General features: G+C 37.1%; 1 protein-coding gene across 2 annotated transcripts; it reads left to right on the top strand.

The window, feature by feature from the left end:
- The first annotated feature begins 123 nt into the window (after positions 1-123).
- LOC129272456 (eukaryotic translation initiation factor 5B-like) lies at positions 124-19,667 on the top strand. 2 transcript variants are annotated; one of them, XM_064107478.1, is made up of 8 exons: positions 124-202; positions 6,480-6,657; positions 8,484-8,604; positions 9,694-9,801; positions 10,187-10,273; positions 11,558-13,274; positions 15,963-16,223; positions 17,014-19,667. In XM_064107478.1, the coding sequence occupies exons 2-8, from the start codon at positions 6,533-6,535 to the stop codon at positions 17,985-17,987; spliced, it is 3,393 nt and encodes a 1,130-aa protein (XP_063963548.1). In that variant the 5' UTR covers positions 124-202; positions 6,480-6,532; the 3' UTR covers positions 17,988-19,667. The 2 variants fall into 2 exon arrangements, with proteins under 2 accessions (XP_063963548.1, XP_063963549.1); XM_064107479.1 differs by having other exon boundaries at positions 157-280.
- Positions 19,668-21,514: the final 1,847 nt, after the last annotated feature.

Below are 21,514 nucleotides of genomic sequence, written 5' to 3'. Positions count from 1 at the left end.
ACAGCGGTGCTTTGAAGACATATAATTATTATCCTATGAAACAATTTTCCAGTATTTTCTCTTTCAGTTGACATATAGAAGTAAGGGTATCATAGCTAATTGAATGAAACATAAAGGAAAATACGTAAACTGAGCGACGATTGGGCAGCGTACGGTAGGTGGATCGGCCTATCGTATCGGACACGATTAAACGAGTGAAACGGTAAATACAAAAATAGATATATTTCCAGATAAAAGGATTTATATATGCTTAGTTAAGATCTGTAGAGTATGCAGAAGTGTAAGTTGAATTTATATCATTCAATATGCTGTTTTGTTTTGTTTTCTTGGGCTTGCTTCGCCATGCACGCGTGCGAGGCATGCACTCAATGACTCATGCATGAGCGTGCGCACTTCTCTTGCATTAATTATGAGTAGGCAAATTCATGCTTCCGTGATGCAGGTATAAGAATTGCACTGTAGGTAAATCGCAAAGTAGTTCTATGATGCATGTACCTTATCCAGCTAGACCCTCGAGCCATGCATGCTGGGCTGGGCACTGAGCAAATTAAATGCATTGAGCATAGACAGCTGGCAGCCGCCTGTTTCGAGTAGACAGGAATAACCGTCGTTTCTGGGGATTTATTCAACAATTTCTGACATTTTACTGTAATCCCCATTTACCGACGGTAGGGTGTACGTGTGGGCTCGCATGTGTTCTCATTCCCTCCCTTTTGTCAATTCACAGTCCAAAGTTTGATGTAATTTTACACATCGAATTTACAATCTAAGGATGGATAAACAACAAACTTTTAACACTTGATATTTCAATGTTTAAATACTTTAAACGATATAGATGAAAAAGGCATGAAAAATATACTTTACCGATGTTTAAAGGACAAGTCCACCCCAACAAAAACTTGATTTGAATAAAAAGAGAAAAATTCAACAAGCATAACACTGAAAATTTCATCAAAATCGGATGTAAAATAAAAAAGTTATGACATTTTATAGTTTCGCTTCATTTCACAAAACAGTTATATGCACATCTCGGTCGGTATGCAAATGAGGGAACTGATGACATCACTCACTCACTATTTCTTTTGTATTTTATTATATGAAATATGAAATATTCTGATTTTCTCGTCATTGTCATGTGAAATGAAGTTTCATTCCTCCCTGAACACATGGAATTCCATTATTTTAACATTGTTGTGCTTCAGGCAAAGAGGTCCTAATCATCAAATTCGTAAAAATTGAAATATTGTATAATTCAAACAATAAAAAACAAAAGAAATAGTGAGTGAGTGACATCATCGACTCTCTCATTTGGATGTAACTGGCTCGTTCATATAACTATTTTGTTAAAAATAAGCGAAACTTTGAAATGTCATAACTTTCTTATTTTACATCCGATTTTGATGAAATTTTCAGCATTGTGCTTGTCTGATTTTTCTCTATTGATTCAAATCAACATTTTTCTGAGGTGGACTTGACCTTTAATTGGGTTGAACACGATAAAAATGGTCAAAATGGCAGCCAAACTATACAATATTTACAAACGAACGTCAACAATCACGAATGTGATATCGATATTGCTTTCGATATTATACGATCTGCTCCATATGCGAACGAAACCGAAGATAAACGATACTAGTTATACTAGTACTAGTTATAATCGCGATATATCGATTCGAGACATTAAGTTAATAACGATAATGACGTCATTCAAGATGGCAACTTGCAAGAAAAACCGTCAGGTCAGGTGAAAATGTCTTAGATGACAGATTTCTCAATCATCCAGAGGATTTTTTTCAATAACTCCGGCCCAAGGTATGCAATTACTTAAGTTATTTATATTTCCCTGATAATGGAAACCATGAAACTTTCAATTTTGCTTAAAAAACAGTTTTAAATCGCGATCTATAAAACGCTAGTTCACTATACGTTGGCTGTAGGTACGGGGCCCCATCCCCTTCAGTCTATGTATAGTGAGTGGAGCCAACGTAGTTCAGCGGAACAACCAAAATACAGAGACTGAAGCTTTTGGTCTAGTTTCGAGGAGTTTTTTTTTTTACATTAATTTTTTTTTTGTTCTCTTCGTATACAGACTCATCAGTAGAGGCGCACGGCCAAATTTGGAGACTGTCTCCAATGTGGGAGATTATCTCCAATATCAGAGACTTTTGTAAAGAATTTGGGTATCCAATTTCAGAGACAGTCTCCAGTTTTGGAGACCAATTTCCTTTGTTTACATTTGCTGCAAAAGGATTACCTTGGCGGCAAATAAAAATGTGATAAGCAGATTCCTCATTAAAAATTACCCCTTTTCACCGTCTACTTTAAAAATTCACGGTCTACTTTTGTTTTGATAAGGATTTTTGTTGTCAATCACACACAAAACAAATGGGCTTCTGACCTCAGTAGGCGGTGCTGCACCATCCCGAGTTTGCTCAATCTCGAGATTTTAGCCCGATCGGCCTACTTCGCGATTAATCTCGAGATTCAAGAAACCCCATCTCCACCATCGCAAGAAGAGCGATTCCTGCTCGAGCGAGGCAACAAGCCCGATATTCCGAGCATGCGCACTTTCGGATCTTGGAGTTTCAACGGCCCGCGCTTTTGAATAACTTCCCGCGATATGCAAGCAATGTACTCCTTTCACTAGCACTTTCGCCGAATTCGACCGGTGTTATGCAACAATCCTCTCAGCTCAGCGAGTGAAGAAGTGATGTATTCTTCGTTAAATATGATGGCGGAGTAGGAGGCAACGACAGAGAGAGAGAGAGAGGGAGAGAAGGAGGAAAGAAATGCTATTTGCTCACATTTTGCGAAGGAATAAGACGACACTGCTGTCAGTGTTGTTATTGAATATGACCATCGTCGATGAGCGCCTCCCCCTTCGGTCTGGTCTCTCCCAAAATCCATTCACTGGTGGGACACCATCGTTGCTGATTAGGCAATTGATGAACGCTATTCGCGATAATATCTATTCGCATGTATAAAGTTGTTTATGTTTTGACCAAGGCGGAAGTGGAATGCGAATTGCATTATGGACTGACGTCATGAATAAATTACCCCGAGTCCAATCTCGAGTGCGTCTGCACCTACGAATTAGCGGGATAATTCGTAAAATAGCGCGCTATTTTGCAAATAAACCCGAGTTGACTTGGGATCGCAATCTCGAGATTAATCCTACGAACTAGCGCGATAATTGCGTCTCCACTGCAAACTATCTCAAGATTTTTCAGATCGGGATAATTTGCCGGATCAGAAATAGCGCGCTAATTTGAAAACTCGGGATGGTGCAGACGGCCCTAGTGAGAGAAAATTTTGGGTGGAAAAAATCATGCTTTTGTTGGTGTTGTTTCTTTTGTCCTTTTGCAAAGCAAGTCTCCAATTTGGGAGATTGTCTCCCCTATTGGAGAGAGTCTCCCATATTGGCAGTGCGCCTCTACTGCTCATATTACAGAGAGCTCGCGATCTTGCAAAGTTGCAGCCTCACCAATTTTGATTTTAAAAAACCTCGAGACACGAGTGAGACGGCTGCCACTGCCAGCTGTCTACTATTATAGGGGGTTAACAATGCAAAATCATCTGACGGGGCTCATTGATTTTTGTCTTAAACTCTTATTTCAAGAACTGGACCAAAATAAAGATTATTATTCCGTTTTGGCCTGAAATGCACCAAAACGGGAAAAAATATAAGGAAAACAGTGACTTACTTCGGCTGTCTTGCAACTCCTAGGAGTCCTACTTCCCTGGTCATGCTGGTTTATCCGAACTTAGTACATTAACCATTGAGCCTGTACATATCGACTTAGAACTTTGGTCTATGTAATTGGAGTGGAGCTACCGGAGTTCAGCGGAACAACCAACAGAGGGAGACCGAATCTTAGACTTTAGTTTTGGTCTAGGCAATGAGATGAGACTGGTGCCTGGGGGCCGTTTCATAAAGCTGTTCATAAGTTAATAGCAACTTTAAGAACGACTGGTGAACCTTTCTTACACGCTCAACCATCGCCAATGGTGTATACCGTTTCCCAAAAGAAAGGATCACCATTCGTTCTTAAAGTCGTTCTTAACTTCCGAACAGCTTTATGAAGCACCCACCTGGTGGTACTACTGGATCAGTGTTTATAATCATGACAGTCCACTCCGCATGCTCAGTCAGATGAGTACGGAGTAGGCAGGTCTTCAGTCAAAGTCAGAGTGAGACTGAGAGTCATGATCCAGGCAGAAAGTGGCTTCTTTTATCATGTTTATTATATATGCATTAGAATTTAGATTCAAGAAAGGTTGTGCAATTGCATGCGCGGCGCTAATGGCAGTTTTGCATCAGCCGACTTCGAGCAAATTTCCCAATCAGAAACCATTTGCAAATGTCATAAGACATAGCAACAATTAAAGTTACAAGTCTCTCAATCACATTTGAAGGTCGATATGCCCACCACTTCTGAAAACCGGGAACGGTTGTACTTCGGCTCGATCTCGAGGTCATTGTGGAATTCTCACCGTAGTTTTGATATTGACTGAAGATAGTGAGAAAAAAAATCTTCGTGCGGCAGCTGGACTGTTTGTTCGCATGATTTTGGTAGCCAACTTCATTTCATATCAAAATTATGGCGAATCCAAGCGAAGCGATGTCTGACTGAGAATTTGATTGATGAAGCTGAGATTGAAGCCGAAATACAGCCGTTCCCGATTGCAATTTCAGAAAATGTGGTATTCGGACAACCCGCCAAAACCTCCTCAGCAACTTGTCTAGCACTGACAACCTATAGCCATAGGTGTCTCCAGTCATTTCTACCGATATCAGCGATCTCCAACCTTAACGGAGGAAGGATACAAGAGAGAGAGGTAGTCATATTGACCTTGAAATGTGACTGAGAGATTTACTATGACATTTTGGAACAGTTACTGATGGGGAAATTTGCTGGAAGTCGGCCAGTGCAAAAAATGCACTAGTGCCGGTTTTGCATCTTTAACTTTTAGACCTGTTTAATGAGTTTGGACTTGTTGGTGCACATAAAAAAAACTGTGACCTATTTTCATGAGTTATTGTTGCTCTAAACATCAGATTTTATGTTTTTGGTGCTCTTTGTAAAGAAGAAGAATCAATCTTTCAGGTCATAGTATGTTTGAAGTTATTTCATCATCATCATCTGGAATACGGGAGTGAGGTAATCCTGTAGATCTCCTAATCGTCGATGAAGTCATAACATGTATCAATAAGCCTGTTCACGGTTGTAAACTGCGCACGAGCAGAAAAAGGTCATTGGAGACAACCATGAAGGTGGCTTTCAAATTAACTGACATAGGCATTTGTGATTTGATGATTATTCATGTATTCCTTTCAAAATATTTATCACATCCAAGCTGAAGAGTAATAAATAGAGCCTTCATAATCACTGGAATCTGACAGTAGCCTAAACAATAGTCAAATGTGCCAAAGGCAGACAATAAAACAGATTTCCAAACTTTATCCCTGATGTACTATTCTAGTCACCTGGTCTATACAATGCCTTTTGTGCTTAGAATTTGAATACTCTACCGGTAAAGCTTACGCAACATCTACATTTGAAAATGATAGTGCTTATCCTAATGAAAAATCACAAAGGTCATTTGAGAAAAGTTGATCATGAGCTAACCGTGAACTGGCTTATTCACAAATAGTACATGTTGTTATACGGAGGTTGCTTTACCTGACTGCTAAGAAAGCACGAATGCCTGTGAGCAAGCAACCAGGGGACCAACGGCTTAAGGTCCTCTCCAAGGGACCTGGTAATGAGGATAAATGCCTTACCAAAGGGCACTAGCGCACCACTTGGGAATCGAACCCGGGTCACCGGAATCCGAAACCCCCGCTCTACTGACTGAGCTATCGCGCCTCCGAATGATGGGTGTGTGCAGGGATGTCATGGTACACAGAAATATTTGCTTTGGCTTTGCTAGAGTTTATCCAAGCCAGTTTTGAAAACGGCAAGATTACGTGCAGATACAAGTGATTCTGGCTTGTTATTTGATGAACTGATAATACACTTGCTAAAGAAACTGCCGCTAAAATCTAGCTTCCGATGGGTACTTTTTGTATAAAACCTGGTATCTAGGGTTCTAGGGGGTCTTAAAATCCTGCGTACGCTACTGATGGCAAAGCTACAGCAGTTGTAAATCTTTATGAAATGGGCTCCAGATGTCATGATATGAAATGGGCTCCAGATGTCATGACAGGCTTCTCTCTGTGTCTGTGGCACTGCCTACAATGGTGGTGATTAAGATGAAAAATTTATTTTGAAACATTCATTTTTTAATTTTGATACAACTCCTCCACATAACACTTTTGGAGAACCCTGCTTGTGAAACAAACAAACCCCCAAAAGTCACAAAATTTCCCCATGTTACAGGTCTACATCCTTTCATGGCTGCTTAGTTGCTTACATATTAAAGATTGTTCCATTTGAAAAGAATAATAGCTTGAAAATCTCTTTTTCATATCACAGGTTTGCTGCAGTGAAGGTCCAGCTATATCCACAATCAAACAGAGTAGCACAGTATGGTGTTCTTCACCTGCAATGCTTGTGGTCAGGCTATCAAGAAAGCACAGGTAGAGAAACATTATCAACAAAGATGTCGCAGTTGTGAAGTGCTATCATGCATGGACTGTGGGAAAGACTTCTAGTGAGTGAAATCTAAACTGATTGTCCCTTGTTTTAGGCTTATTATGTTTGAAGTTTCATGAACTGAAGAAATGATATTAGCTTTAAAACCGTGGTAATAATAATACATGATACAGTCTTTACCATTTAGAGTTTGTATGTCAAAATAATCATTACTTGGGCTTGGCCTACCATCTTATTTCAAAAAAGTTGGTTTACAGTAACTACTAGATGTGACCAAACTTTCAAATTGTGGTCAAATATTTCATTATTTTGACTGTGCAGTAGTATATATGCATGGTTTATTGGTTTGGATGATGTGGTAAGAGCAACACTATAATAACACAATACTGAGAAGATTTTTGTATTATTCTTTATGTATATTCATGCTTTATTGTGCGTTGTGTTTGATTCAATGATTGTTTTTAAAGGAGAATGAAACCCTTGAAACCAGCTGAATCCATATCAAAGACTAGAGAAAAATCAAAGAAACATATTGTTGAAAGTTTGAGGAAGATTGAATGAATAATAAGAAATTTACGAGCATTTGAATATTGAGATCACTAATGCCATATAGATCCTCCAATTGGCAATGCGACCAAGATCTGTGATGTCACACACGTACAACTCCCTCATTACTTTAGTACTTATTTCACTTATATTCTCACTTTTACAGAGTCTATCACAATGTGAGGTGTTCTCTTTATGAGAGGACAAGTACAGAGGTTTCACAACATTATATCATTGATGAATCGTTTGTCATATGATTAGAATGAGCAAAAAGAGATGTTTTGGGGTATATTTTCAGTGTCCAAAAGGGGAGAGTTGTTCATCTGTGACATCATAGATCTTGGTCGCATTGCCAATGGGAGGATCTCCAGAGCATTAGTGATCTCGACATTCAAATGCTCATAACTCTTCTATTGCTAGTCCTATTTTACTCAAACTTTTGTTGATCTTATTCTTTGATTTTTCTGCTTTCACAAAAGCTAACTTGCTCCAAGAGTTTCATTCTCCTTTAAGTATGGGAACTTTGATCATGTACCAGTGTACAGGTGATGTGGATCAGAAGATAAGCCTCAGACTTTGAACTAAGAAGTTTGAGGTTCACATCCCTCTGAAGCACTTGCATCGTTTGACACAGCATTAATTTTAACATTTACCACTCTTAATCCAGGTGAAGTAAATGGGAATGTGGTAAGATAAAATTCTTGGAATGCCCAAGTGCTTAATCACAGTGACCGTGCTAAAACCCCAGTAATAATATGCATCACTTAACAAAATATTAACATTGGACACTGTTGCTGTTTTCCTTCTTCTTCTTCTTCATATTATTATCCCATCATGATTGAAAATAATTGGACATTTTATTTGTACTTATTTGTACTTATGTGGGTTTATTTCCAAATGCCAATTTGTCCAATTGCCAACTCGTCTACTATCATTTGGTCTACCATCAGTTCATCCGCTATCCACATGGTCTAATTGCCAATTCGTCCACTCACCATTTCATCTAATAACCAGTTGGTCCAATAGCCATTTAGTCCATATACCATTTGGTCTAATTGGACTTAGTGTTAATTGTGCAAAATGATGGAAAATTAAATAGATATCAGACCAACTGGTTATGAGAGGAAATTGGTCATAGATGAAGTGATGATCGGACGAAATGGTTATTTGACCAAACGGTTGTGAGACGAAATGTTGATGGACGGAATGGCATTTAGACTAAATGAAAGTAGACCATATGGTGAGTGGACGAGTCACGAGTTGGCAGTAGACGAATTGGCAATTTACCCTTATACTTACCCTTTTATACTTACTTCTATCTTATCTCATACTTTATAGTGGTGATGAATACAAGCAGCACAATCAGTGTATATCAGAAGATCAAAAGTATGGAGGCAAGGGCTATCAGGCGCCACAGAACACCAACAGAGGAGAAGCTAAACAAGAACAATGGCTCCTGGTAAGTTCAGTTTAGAATTCATTCTACTCAATTAAAGGGATGGTCCGGGCTGAAAATATTTATATTTTAATACATTAGAGTAGAATTCACTGAGCAAAATGCCAAAAATTTCATCAAAATTGGATAACAAATAATAAAGTTATTGAAGTTTAAAGTTTAGCAATATTTTGTGAAAACAGTCATCATGAATATTCATTAGGTGGGCTGATGATGTCACATCTCCACTTTCTGTTTTCTTATGTTATTACATAAAATCATATTTTTTCATTATTTCATACTTGTGTGAATAATATGTCTCCCTTATAATGAAATAAGTTGCAGCAATAAATATCTAATGCACTAAATCAGTTGTCAATCCAATTTTTCTAGTTCTTGGAGGAAAAAATTTGAATAAACCTAATTTCATATAATAAAATACAAAAGAACAAGTGGAGATGTGACATCAGCCCACCCAATGAATATTCATGACAACTGTTTTCACAAAATATTGCTAAACTTAAAAATTCAATAACTTTGTTATTTGTTATCCGATTTTGATGAAATTTTCGGCATTTTGCTCAGTGAATTCTACTCTATTTATTAAGTTATAAATACTTTCAGCCCGGACCATCCCTTTAATTGTTTTCATACAGCCCTAATTATGGAAATCATTACAAACTGGACAATTCCATCATAAAATAATCAACCTTTTTGTACGTCCGACCCCCATTTTTCTCAAGTTTTGCTTCACTCCATGAACTGACCCAAGTCATGGTAATTTGAGAGCATTACAATCTGTCAAAAGAACGAGAAATCTGAGACAGAAAATTTCATGAAGGTCCCACGTATAGGGGGTCGGACGTACATATTTTATGGAATTGCCCAACAATTAATCTTCGAGCTATTCCCATACATATGCAGTATCTTAGGCATAAAAAATATTTAGTTCCCTAACACATATGAAAACACATATGATAATACATCTAGAAGCCTTTTCATACTTTTTTATGCAATACCTGAAAGAAAAAAAATACAGACTGGCCCCATTTTTTTTCCATATGCACAAAAAAAAACCTTAAATAAATGATACCCAATTACATTATTTTTCAGCGTGTGAGAGAAGCTGTTGCAGCAGGGAACATTAGTGGCCACATCAAAAATCTGCTGGATCAGATTGCTGAATATCCCAACATTCCCAGGAAAAAGGGCAAATTTGAGGTACATTTAATTTTTGTTGAGATACATGCAGTAATTCTTAGTTCGATATGCAATATTGAAAGTGACCTGAGCACTGTAATGTGTGATCGTAAAACTGATTTTTTTTTTACTATTGATTACATGTATTATTATGTGTAAGCTTTAAAAAATCAACTTTACAATCAATCACTAAGTTTTTGTTAAATATTGTTTTCACTTTTTACCTTACTTACTGCCTGTTATGCCTCCTGGCATTTATTGAATATTTGTCAGCAGTGAAGATCTCAATTATGACACTATCAAGTTATTCATCTGTAGCCACAGAGATAATATCTTTGTAATTGTATTTCAGTTTATTTCCTTTGTGTTAAAACTATCTTGTGTTTTCTTTTTTTGTTTGCTCCAGAACTTTGTAAGGAACAGTCTGAAGGTCCATCATCCAAAGACAATTGAGCAAGTTTGGAGTGTTTTCAGTGCTGCTACAGCTAAACCAGTAAGGCAATAAGATTATAAGGGAAATTTCACTCTCATTTTTGTCTCACCTGCATAGCAGAGTGAGACTATAGGCGCCGCTTTTCCGATGGCGACGGCGACGGCGGCGGCGTCAACACCAAATCTTAACCTGAGGTTAAGTTTTTGAAATGACAGCATAACTTAGAAAGTATATGGACCTAGTTCATGAAACTTGGCCATAAGGTTAATCAAGTATTACTGAACATCCTGCCTGAGTTTCATGTCACATGACCAAGGTCAAAGGTCATTTAGGGTCAATGAACTTAGACCATGTTGGGGGAATCAACATCAAAATCTTAACCTTAGGTTAAGTTTTTGAAATGTCATCATAACTTAGAAAATATATGGACCTAGTTCATGAAACTTATACATAAGGTTAATCAAGTATCACTGAACATCCTGCATGAGTTTCACATCACATGACCAAGGTCAAAGGTCATTTAGGGTCAATGAACTTTGGCCGAATTGGGGGTATCTGTTGAATTACCATCATAACTTTGAAAATTTATGGATCTGATTCATGAAACTTGGACATAAAAGTAATCAAGTATCACTGAACATCCTGTGCGAGTTTCAGGTCACATGATCAAGGTCAAAGGTCATGTAAGGTCAAAGAACTTTGGCCACGTTGGGGGTATTTGTTGAATTGCCATCATATCTCTATAAGTGTATTGGTCTAGTTCATAAAACGTGGAAATAAGAGTAACCAAGTATCACTGAACATCTTGTGCGAGTTATAGTAGTTTTCAAAATCAGCACTGCTGCTATATTGAATCGCGTGATGCAGGTGAGACGGCCAGAGGCATTCCACTTGTTTTAGGTAGAGAACATAATGATTAAAAGTTTGACAAAGTTCCAGAGATTACAGTATTGCTTTTTTTTATTATTCTTATTTTTGTTATCCTAGTTATGTATGAAATGTATTGCCACCATCAATATTCATTGTTTTGTGATTGAACAGTGGATTTTTGTGTCCAATTGTATACAAATAATGTTTCTAATACTCCATGCGCATGTGAAATAATTTAGAATTACATGTACCTGATAACTTAAAATTTCATGAAATATGTAGTACTTATGCAGTGCTCATTACATGCATGAACCCCTTAACAAGAATACCTGTACCTCACAAGTGATGTCGTGAAGTAAAGCTGAAGTGAAATGTTTAATGAAATACACATGTTCACTAATGTGTGAACATGCATATTTTTTGTCATGTTTGCTTTTATTTAAATTAGATTGCATATCTTATTTTCTTCTACAGGATGTTTCCAAATCAACAGAACCAACTTCAAATGGAACGGGAGGGAATGGAGGAACAGATTCTTTGAATGGCCATTGTGATGGGGATGACCAAGGTGAACAAATAAAGAAAGAGGTCTTTGAGGAAGAGGAGGAGGAGGAAATGAAAGGCAAGCATAAAAAACCATCTAAACATTCTGAAACAATTGAAAATGATCGCAAAGATAACATTGAAACATCCAAGGATAGGATGAAGAAGAAGAGCACGACAACAAGAACATTTGAAAAGTCTGAAAGTAGCGATGGCAGTCTAACAGTTTCAGTAGAGGCTCATGAAGCAAAAGCAGTGAATCGTTCTAAAAAGAAGAAAAGAAAATCATCAGAGACTGGAAATCCAGCAGATAAGACAAACTGTGAAGGGGAAGAAGTCAAGGCTAAGAAAAAGAAAGTGTCTAAGGTTTCAAAGGACTCTAAACCTATGGAGAATGTAGGAAGAACTCTCACTGTTTTATCGAAAGAGAAAGTTGGTGTGAAGAAGAATAAGAAGAAGAGAGACTCGAAGCAAGATACATCACTAAGTTATAGTGATGGAGAAGTGAGTTTCAAGTTGAAGGTACCTGCGACCAAGAAGAAAACAAAAAAGACAAAGCAAGCAAAAACTGATGATCTTAGACATGAAAGTGTGGCCAATGTAGTGAATGGATCAGATAAAGAAGCCTCTAGAAAGAACAAGAAAAAGAAGGTGAAAGGGAAAATTAAGAAAAGTACCAAGAATGATGCTTCGGTTTTAAGTGAGAGGAAGAGGAATGCAAAGACATTTAAAAAGAGTAAGGAGCAAGTAGAAACAGAACCAAAGAAGAAAGGATCTAAGAAATATAATTGTTCCGAAAAGTCTGAAAAGAAGAAGAAGGAAAAGAAGCTGAAAAAGAAAGGAAGTGATGAAACTGATACAGTTGTTACGAACAAGCAAATGAAATTAGATGTCATTGGAGAAATGAAGAAATCAACAAGTAAAGAGAAAAAGAAGAGAAAATCTGCTGGTATCGAGAAATTAAAGTCTTCTTTAAGCAGTGATGAATCAAACCCACTTGCTAATGACAATCCAGTTAAGGGAGACAAAAGGATATCAAAGAAAAATAATAAATCGCATAAGCAGCTGTTAATATCTATCAAAGTGAAAAACACAGGATCTAGTCAGGATAGTAATGGAGTTTTAGTCAAACACATTGTGAAGAAAAGCAAAAAGAAGAAGAAACTGCCAAACAAAGAAATAACATCATGCGAACTTGACAGTACCGGTAGTCATAAAAAGAAGAAGAAAAAGTCTAAAGTGACGCATAATATAAAGAATGCGGCATCTGATCAAGGTTACAACTCCGACAGTGCTAACACAAATGATTTGGTAAAAGAGAAGGACAAAAAGAAAAGAGTGATGCCACCTGACAAATCGAAAGGAGTCAAAGTAGCAGTAACAAACTCTTCAGGATTCGTCTTTCCGTGCACTGCTGGTAGCAGTATCACAGGCTTTGAGCTGATTGGAAATCAAATTGTTGTACATAGAATGCCTGAGAATGTTTTTCCTAGTGGTCCTGAGGTATCCGAGGAGTCTTCAATTGAGCCACCGCCTCAGAAAGCAACAAAGACTTCCTCAGACTCCAAGCCAAAGAAGCTGAAAAAGAAGCGAGATGGCCCTGATGCTCTAGGACAAATGAAAGAGACTGACAGATGTGAGAGCGCAGGTAATCACAACTGTTTTTATATCATGCTTATTCCTATTGCAAGGTCAGAGCAAATGCCATGCAGTCTGTAGTGGTGACACCCATAGTCTTTGGAGTCCTGTCCTCTTTTTTGCATCTCTCTCACCACTCTCTTGCGATTCTCAATTCAGCCTGTCGTTGAATTTGAAATAAACTGTGCAAACCTCTTAATTATACACTTGTGCAATTTGATGGGGTAAACAAATTCATTCATTGTACCCTCTCCACTCCCTGGGGACCAATGCTGTTGTGTCACTTTGCAGGTAACTTGATCAAGAATTTATTTCAGTATATCATCTTCCTTGGGATCAGACTCATTCTTAGGCCTGTTCTTCATTTGTGCACAGTGCAAAATGCTCCCCTTTTCAAAAGGATGCCACGTTATAAACAAAAAAATTCAAACGTTCACGACCAGGCTACTTACCTACTGGATATTCCTTGATTGCTTCTGCAGTTTGTCACCTTTTAAATTAGATGTTCATAATAGACATGGAAGGTTTAAAGTTGCCTTGTTTACTGGAGTCTGTCATACTCCCAAATTGCAGTCCTCTTCCTTTAACGGATTAAAGTCCTTTGACCGTGCTGTGAGTTGCCCAGTTGTTTCTGATTTGTTTTAAAAAGCTGTTCCAAAGTATTTTGCAGTGGATACATCCCCTGGAAGACTGGAAACTTCCCAATCGGATAACCCTTTTCTTTCAGAAACTGATCAGTCATATCCTCTGAATCACTTTCCCCAAAGTATGGTCCCCGGTTTCACCTCGTGATGGATGAGCACTTCGTCAAGAGAAAATTGATTTTGAGTATAATCGCCATCAAAGATTGATTTGAGGGCTCAGTATCAAGCTCTTTAATCCATAAAGGTTAAATGAAATTTATATTCTAAGTTAGGTAATATTCCACCCTCTATTTCTAAATGTGAATATTTGAAAGGTTCTAATATTTTTTGAAATAATGAGCTTTATACACAACCATGAATTCGACATCACACTGCAACGTGGCAATGAAAACCATTGTAAAGTAATCCTCCTTGACTTGAGAGAATTTCTCTTTCACCATTGCTTCAAGGAATGAGGTGTTTCTCTACGCTGTATTGACTTGAGTCAGTTGATAGAACCCACATTGTCCAAACAAGAAGGCCAGGATGAGAAGGACCAGACACTTGTACAAGCTGAACACATCCACTGATGAACAACCTCAGGAGATCTAGAATGGTTTACAGCCCTGGGATAAGATGCACCCTTAAAGATAACATACCCAACATGGTTTTTATCTCGAGACATATCCATTGATGATGACACACATTCATATACTGTACCAGGAATGCTACTTTGTAGATCAAACTCTGAATTCAGACTTTATCAACCTACTGTATTTTCAGCTGTAGAAAACATGTTTTTTGTGTCTTATTACTGCTAATTGACAACCCTGAATTACTGCGATTGGCCAGCATACCTGTTCTTCTTTTCCTTGTGTATTTATTTTTTGGTTTCCTTCTCAAAGTAAATACGGGCATGCAATTTATATGGAATCACCATTAGTAGTAGAAGTAGTTATGCATATGCTCACATGTAATAGCATCAATCATTATTTTGCTTCAATTCTCATTGATTAGTTTTTGCCCATTGCTTGCTTGATAATAATCATTATTGCATTCATATAATGGCGATTAATAAGAATGTTTCTACGTGCATCATTTTCTGACATCAATTATTTGAAAGTAAAGTGAAGTCTTGTGAAGACATTCTGAAATGGATGTGTATCAAATTTATGAAAGTGTATTTCATGGAGCTTAGGAGCAGTAATATTAATTAAAATATTAGTAATATTGATAATAAAAATAATGATAGCGATAATAATGATGATGACCCTACATGTATTTGGCCTATTGGTCTCTGAATTGCCAAGTATCTTGCCATAAGGAAATTTATATCAAAAGCTGATAGTGATGCTCCCTACAACCTAGAGCCCCAGTCACATTACCCCGATCTTATCCCGGGTGGTCCTGCATAAGATGCCTTGGGCATCCTTGGTTGTCGGTGTAGGTCTGTGAACGTCCAGGAGGCCAACACAGCATTTTTCATTAGGTCAAAAACATCGCTGACACCCTGATATTCTGTGAAGACGCCTTGCTCCGCCACCATAGTCCATGCAGGTCCATGTAAATGCTGTGTAGGTGCAGTGTAGATGCCATGTTGATACCATGTGTTCCATCATCAATGCTCATCGATGAGCATAGATCCGGGGCAAAACTATCCCGGACCTCCCAGGATCGGGATTATCGTGTAGATCCTTGAGGATACGTGTATATGTGACTGGGGTTCTAGCCAAAATGCCAAACCATCTATATGGCCATGGCGTGTTTTCCTTCAGCAAGAAATTACCCACATTGTGCTGCACTCGACCCAGGTGAGGTAAATGGGTACCGGCAGGAAGTAATTCCTCAAAAAGCTGTGCGCACTTGAATCGGTAGACTAGCTTAGCTGGGGTAATACAGGAGCGCCTTGAGCACCTAGCAAGGTGGATATGTGTGCTATACAAATCCTATATTATTATTCATAATTTATAAAAAATTATGTCTTCATAATGTGCATGCTATATCGCTTTAACAGTGTATGAAAAAATAAATGTTTATAAATTGTATTTGCATTACATCTTATTTTAAATGATTAGGGAAGAAGAAGAAAAAACGTAAGCATGGGGAGATTGCTGTCCAACCTTGTGATCAAGATGGAACGTCTTCTGCAGAGCCATCAGCAAAGAAAACCAAGAAGGAGAAAGACAAAGGAAAGAAAGCGACAGAGAAATCAAAGAAGACCTCTGCAGTGGTAATTTCAATCCCATCTTCCACAGAACTCAAAGGCAAGAAAAAGAAGAAGGAGAAGGAAAAGAAGGAGGAGCTGATGAGTGAACATGGCGATAAAGTGACAACAGGTATTAAAAATGAATTCTCTTCATGCTATCTTTCACATTACATTTCTCACATTCAAGTTATTGCATACTTTCCAAAGTTTATTCTTGACAACCTGAAATCTAGCCAGACAAAAGTAATAATTCATTCATCGCTCATGAAACAGGTCTATTGAACAGAAATTGCTCAACATACTGTTTCATATAGTAGGTAATTTTAATTTTTGTGCCTCACTTGGTTTATGGTGTGCACTTTTTCACTTATTTGTCTGTGCGAAATTCCTATCCATCTTTGTTTTATTTCTTGATGGACGAGTTTGAGAATCAAAATACATTCTCGCTTGTTTGATAAGAACCACCCAAACCTGACCGTGAACATGACTTTCTGTCCTACTGTTTGAATGTGCATTCCATAAAGAAAAGTCTACCATTGTTCATTTGCTTATTAAGTTGGTTGGTTGACACCACTTTGAAATTAGATTTTGGCTGTGGATTTGAACTGTGGAAGAGTCCGCCTCAAAGGGATTACAAGGACATGCATTATGTTTGTTGTAGATCATGCAGAGGCTTAGCGGTGACTACACACTGGAATTAATGCTTGGCTCTACATTTGAATTTTTGACCTTACTGTTCAGTTATATTTTGGTCATATTATTATTAATATTAGGGTGAATTAGGGTTTATAGTGGACTACTGTATGAACAATTTCTCTCTATAATCTTAAATGTGACAAGAATTTGAAGCTATTGCTGTACAGTGTTTCATTTCAACCACAACTTTTCTATCTTTTCTCCATTATGTTTCTCTAAAACAGATTCGAAGAAGAAAAAGAGTAAGAAACACAAACACAAGGACAGTGAGCTCATTGATTTAAATGGAAATACCTTGTCAGAGAGTTCACCAAAGATATCGACGATTTTGACGGAATCTTCGCCAAAGAAATCTAAGAAGAAAAAGAGTAAGAGCAAGGGGGAAGATACATCAACTGAAATTATCAAGAACTCAAAGACAGCTAATAAGACCAAATCCAAGGAGAAAGAAAATACAATGAGCAGTGACATCAATTTAGAAAATGGTTTAACTGCCTTGCCAATTGTTCATTGTGATGAAGCTGCCAAAAAGAAAAAGAAGAAAAGGAAGAACAAAGACATTGATTCTATTTGTATTTCAAGCAAACAGGATGAAGGGACTATTGATGAGTCAAAGAAGAAAAAGAAAAAGAGCATTAGCAGTGGTGAAGAAACATCAAGTGAAATGATCAAGAACTCAAAGACAGCTAATAAGACCAAATCCAAGGAGAAAGAAAATACAATGAGTGGTGATATCAATTTAGAAAATGGTTTAACTGCCTTGCCAAGTGTTCATTATGATGAAGTTGCCAAAAAGAAGAAAAGGAAAAGGAAGAACAAGGACATTGATTCGATATGTATTTCAAGCAAACCTGATGAAGGTAGTGTTGATGAGTCAAAGAAGAAGACAAAGAAGAAAAAGGTGAAATGCGATTCCAATTCAGAACATGAAAGTTCAGTAAAGACTGGTACAGAGTCAGAGATCGGAAAGGATAATGTGAATGCTACAGGATCAGAAAATGGTAGGTCAAAAAAGGTTAAGAAATCAGAGAATGCAATGTCTTTCAGCACCATATTACCTGAGGAAGAATCTGTCCAGAACAAAACCAAAACAAAATCTGAGAAATCACCTAAGAAGAAAAAAACGCATAAAAAGAGCAAGGAATCTACTGATGTATCTGCTGAAGTAAAAGCAGAGAAAAAAAAGGTTAAAAAGTAAAAAAAGATGAAAGAAAGGTAGAAAAGTGAGCAGGATGTAGGGAAGAATTAGGAATTTCTATGACTATAATCAGGGGCCTGAAACACAAAGGTTAGCAATGATCGTAGTAGACCAAGAGCTTTGGTCTCTGTTATGTTGGTTGTTCTGCTGAACTCCGTTGGCTTCAATCACCAAATACAGAGACCGAAGTTCTAGCGCGATCTGTACAGGGAGTCAATGGCCATATGTTTATGTGTATTAAGTTCGGATAAAACAGGGCAGTGAAGTTGCGCGACAGCCGAGGTAAGTCACTGTTTTTGTTCCTTTTAACTTGATTTTCCCCGTTTTTTGGCAATTAATGCCAAGAGGGAATATTTGCATTTCGGTCACGTTAATTTTCAAAAGTTTGATTCATTAAAGACAAAAATTGAAGAGCCCCGACGGGGGGATTTTGCATTGTAAGTCCCCTAATGGTGGCTGCACGATAGCGAGCCGTCTGTGTATGAGGAGAAATTACAAAAATAAAAAAATGTTTAAAAACTCCTCGAAACAGACAGCTGCCATCTGTCTATGATCGTAGACACATTTTTCTACAATTGATTCCATTGACTACAATGTACAATCAATCGGGAAAATCAAGCGTACGATTAATTGTTAACCTTTGTGTAACAGGACCCAGATGGACATTTTGACAGACGAAATTTGAAATAATGATTCAAGTTCCGCCCCAAAGAGAAAGTTATCTGAAAATAAAAAAGAAAGCTGGAGAATATGATTTGCGAAAGTCGGAACAAAATTGGGGGAATAAAAAAAAAGTTGTGAGCAATAACTTATTCATGGTTTGTGTATCATGAAGGCTATTCGTAAAGTTATATTAGTATAAATTTTGGGTACATGGTCAGCTACATAGGTATATATCGTGATTTAGCACAAAAAAGGGTCACCAGTCACTGTCATTCATAATTTACGAACAGCTTTATGAAAAATCTGCCTGGATTAATTTCTTTTAAAGTTTCACCATCCTTTGAAACAAATCATTTTACTACTGAGGTGGCAAAAAAAATACTTGAAAGGAAAAAGTTTAGGAAGAAAAAAGTTCAAAATAGAGTTGGAGGGTCGAGAATGAAACTGTCTTCTATTTTCTTACCAATTATCATTCCAAATGAGATTTGTACAATTTTGTATCTTGTATACATGTATGTCGGATTTTAGTTGTAAATTGATACTAGTCTACCTTTGTATAAGGTTCTGGTATGAAATGAAATCTACATAGTAGGACTGGAAATAATCAGCTCTGTGGTTTGTTGTGGCTGCCAAAAAAAAATCTAAAGAAATTGAAGATGCGGTAGTGCCAATCATGCTGGCAGAGGCAATACCCATTCCTTAATGATCTCGGCCATTGAGGACAAGATCACTCCATAATTTAGTTTGCTCTTCACCCACAACATTACAGTCATTCATTTGCAAATGAAATTATGTGCCAAGTGATTATGGTAGAACATTAGTAATTGCTCAGAGATATTGAGCAGAATAAACTTGTTATTTTGTAAACTTTCTCACCCCCCCCCCCCGCCATATGTGCTGCAGTGTACGTCTCTGCTTTATGTTTGTAATTTTCGGCAACTCTAATCCTCATTCATTGTTCATTTGTGCACATTTCGTCGGCGGTCATTTGAACCGTCGTATCAGTCAATTTTAGTCCCCAAAAAATAGATTTTTAGATTTTTGCAGAAAATGAAAGTACGAGTCCTATTCATAACTAAATTTCTAGGCAGCAATTTATTTTAGTTTCTGAGATATGAGGGGGTTTTCACGGTGTTGCCATACAAATTTTTAATAAAATGCGCAGATCCCATTGGAAACGTGTACAGTAGCAAGAGCGATACAACGTTTTGACTGACCGCGATTTCAATGCGCGTTGTCAGCCAAACTGTCGTATCGGCCATCTGCACTGCATTGACTTTGCACGTGAAAAGCGATACAACGTTTTGACTGACCGCACGCATTGAAATCACGGTCAGGGTTGTTGTATTCCCTATGGCGTTTTTGTATGGGGGAAATCTAAACAGCTCAAATCGAAATTACAAGCATGTAGCTCTTTTGCGATATTTTTTTTTATCCTTGCTTTTATGTTAAAATAAGGATACCGTTGTCAAGCAATTGTCTTGGTCTTTCTAACCATGTATTTTTCTAGCAAAGAATATGTTGTAAGGCTGGAGAATAGTAAACTTAGAAGTGGATTTTCTCTGAAATGGGTTTGCACAGTTGTAAGTGTGATACAACGTTTCAGATGACCGCCGACGATTTGTGATGCTGTCAGGACTTGCTAAGTCTTGATTATGATGATAGAATTTCACCTTGATTTTGAAGACTCTCTTTGAAATGTTTGAATACTGTGATTTTTCAAATAAGGCTATATATGCTAATTCTAAGTATAACTTGTACATTTTTTTTTCTTTGATTCACTATTTTGTATTGCCAAATATGCTATTTTTTGTAAATACATTTTTTAGTGTTTCTTAACATATGTAAAAAAAATCAGTATTGAAATGATTTTTATGTATTTTTAAATTGTGTTGAATTTTTATTCGATCTCTCCCAATATTTTTATTTTGTTTTTTTTGGGTAAAGAAATACTTTTGCTATACTGTATAGCTATCATCAAAGATGTTTTTTCATAAAGACATATACACAGAACTTATGCAAAAAATTGAATAAAGCATCATAATTTTGTTATGAAATTTCCATTCTGATTTTACTCTAAATTTTCAAATGAAATAATTAAGCCCGGAGAACCCTTTTGATTACTCAAAAGCAGTAATTGCAAACTCAGTATTCCTTACTATACATTAATTTTTGCTGAAAATAATGATTATTTTATTTTTATGTGAATTATTTTTTTTTCCAGCATATAGACTATGAAATATTTTGTATCTTCTGAACTGCATTCTCGAATGCTGCAAATTTCATGTAAGTGATGCACATATTCACACAGGTAACAGCGAGTCCAGAGAATTGTGACTGGTAACTGTGTAATATATATTTCTGCTGCTACTTGACACTGTGATGGCTGCAACTGGATTTAATCTCTTTTTTTCTAGGACACACTGTACATTCTGTATCCTAGCCATATAAAAAAAAAGTTTCAAGTAATAAGAAATCCTAACACCAGGGCTGCGTGTTAAAAGCCTGGGACCCCCTGAAACTCATTATTTGTCTTTGTGAGTGACTTTTCCACGTACTCCATTGTATCTATGATCAAATAAGATTAGTAATGAAAAGATGAAAGTTATGTTTGTGAAAGATATGGCTGTGGTATTTGTTAAGGTGCCTCAAGTGATCTGGGCCCTGTAAATGATATAAGCAATCAATTGTTCAATTAATCGTAACTGTAAGTCTATGACAAACCATGTACAAAGAGTTACAATTAATTACAAGTATCAAGTCTATCTCTTTGTGTCCTCACACCAGTTCTTGTGAAGCTACCAGTTTTAGGGAGTTTTCACTTACCACTACGCATACACTTTCTGGAACATAGAGAATCTATT

This window comes from Lytechinus pictus, chromosome 12, assembly GCF_037042905.1.
Source record: "Lytechinus pictus isolate F3 Inbred chromosome 12, Lp3.0, whole genome shotgun sequence".
Lineage (NCBI taxonomy): Eukaryota > Metazoa > Echinodermata > Echinoidea > Temnopleuroida > Toxopneustidae > Lytechinus > Lytechinus pictus.
This window is presented reverse-complemented; position numbering and strand designations above follow the sequence as displayed.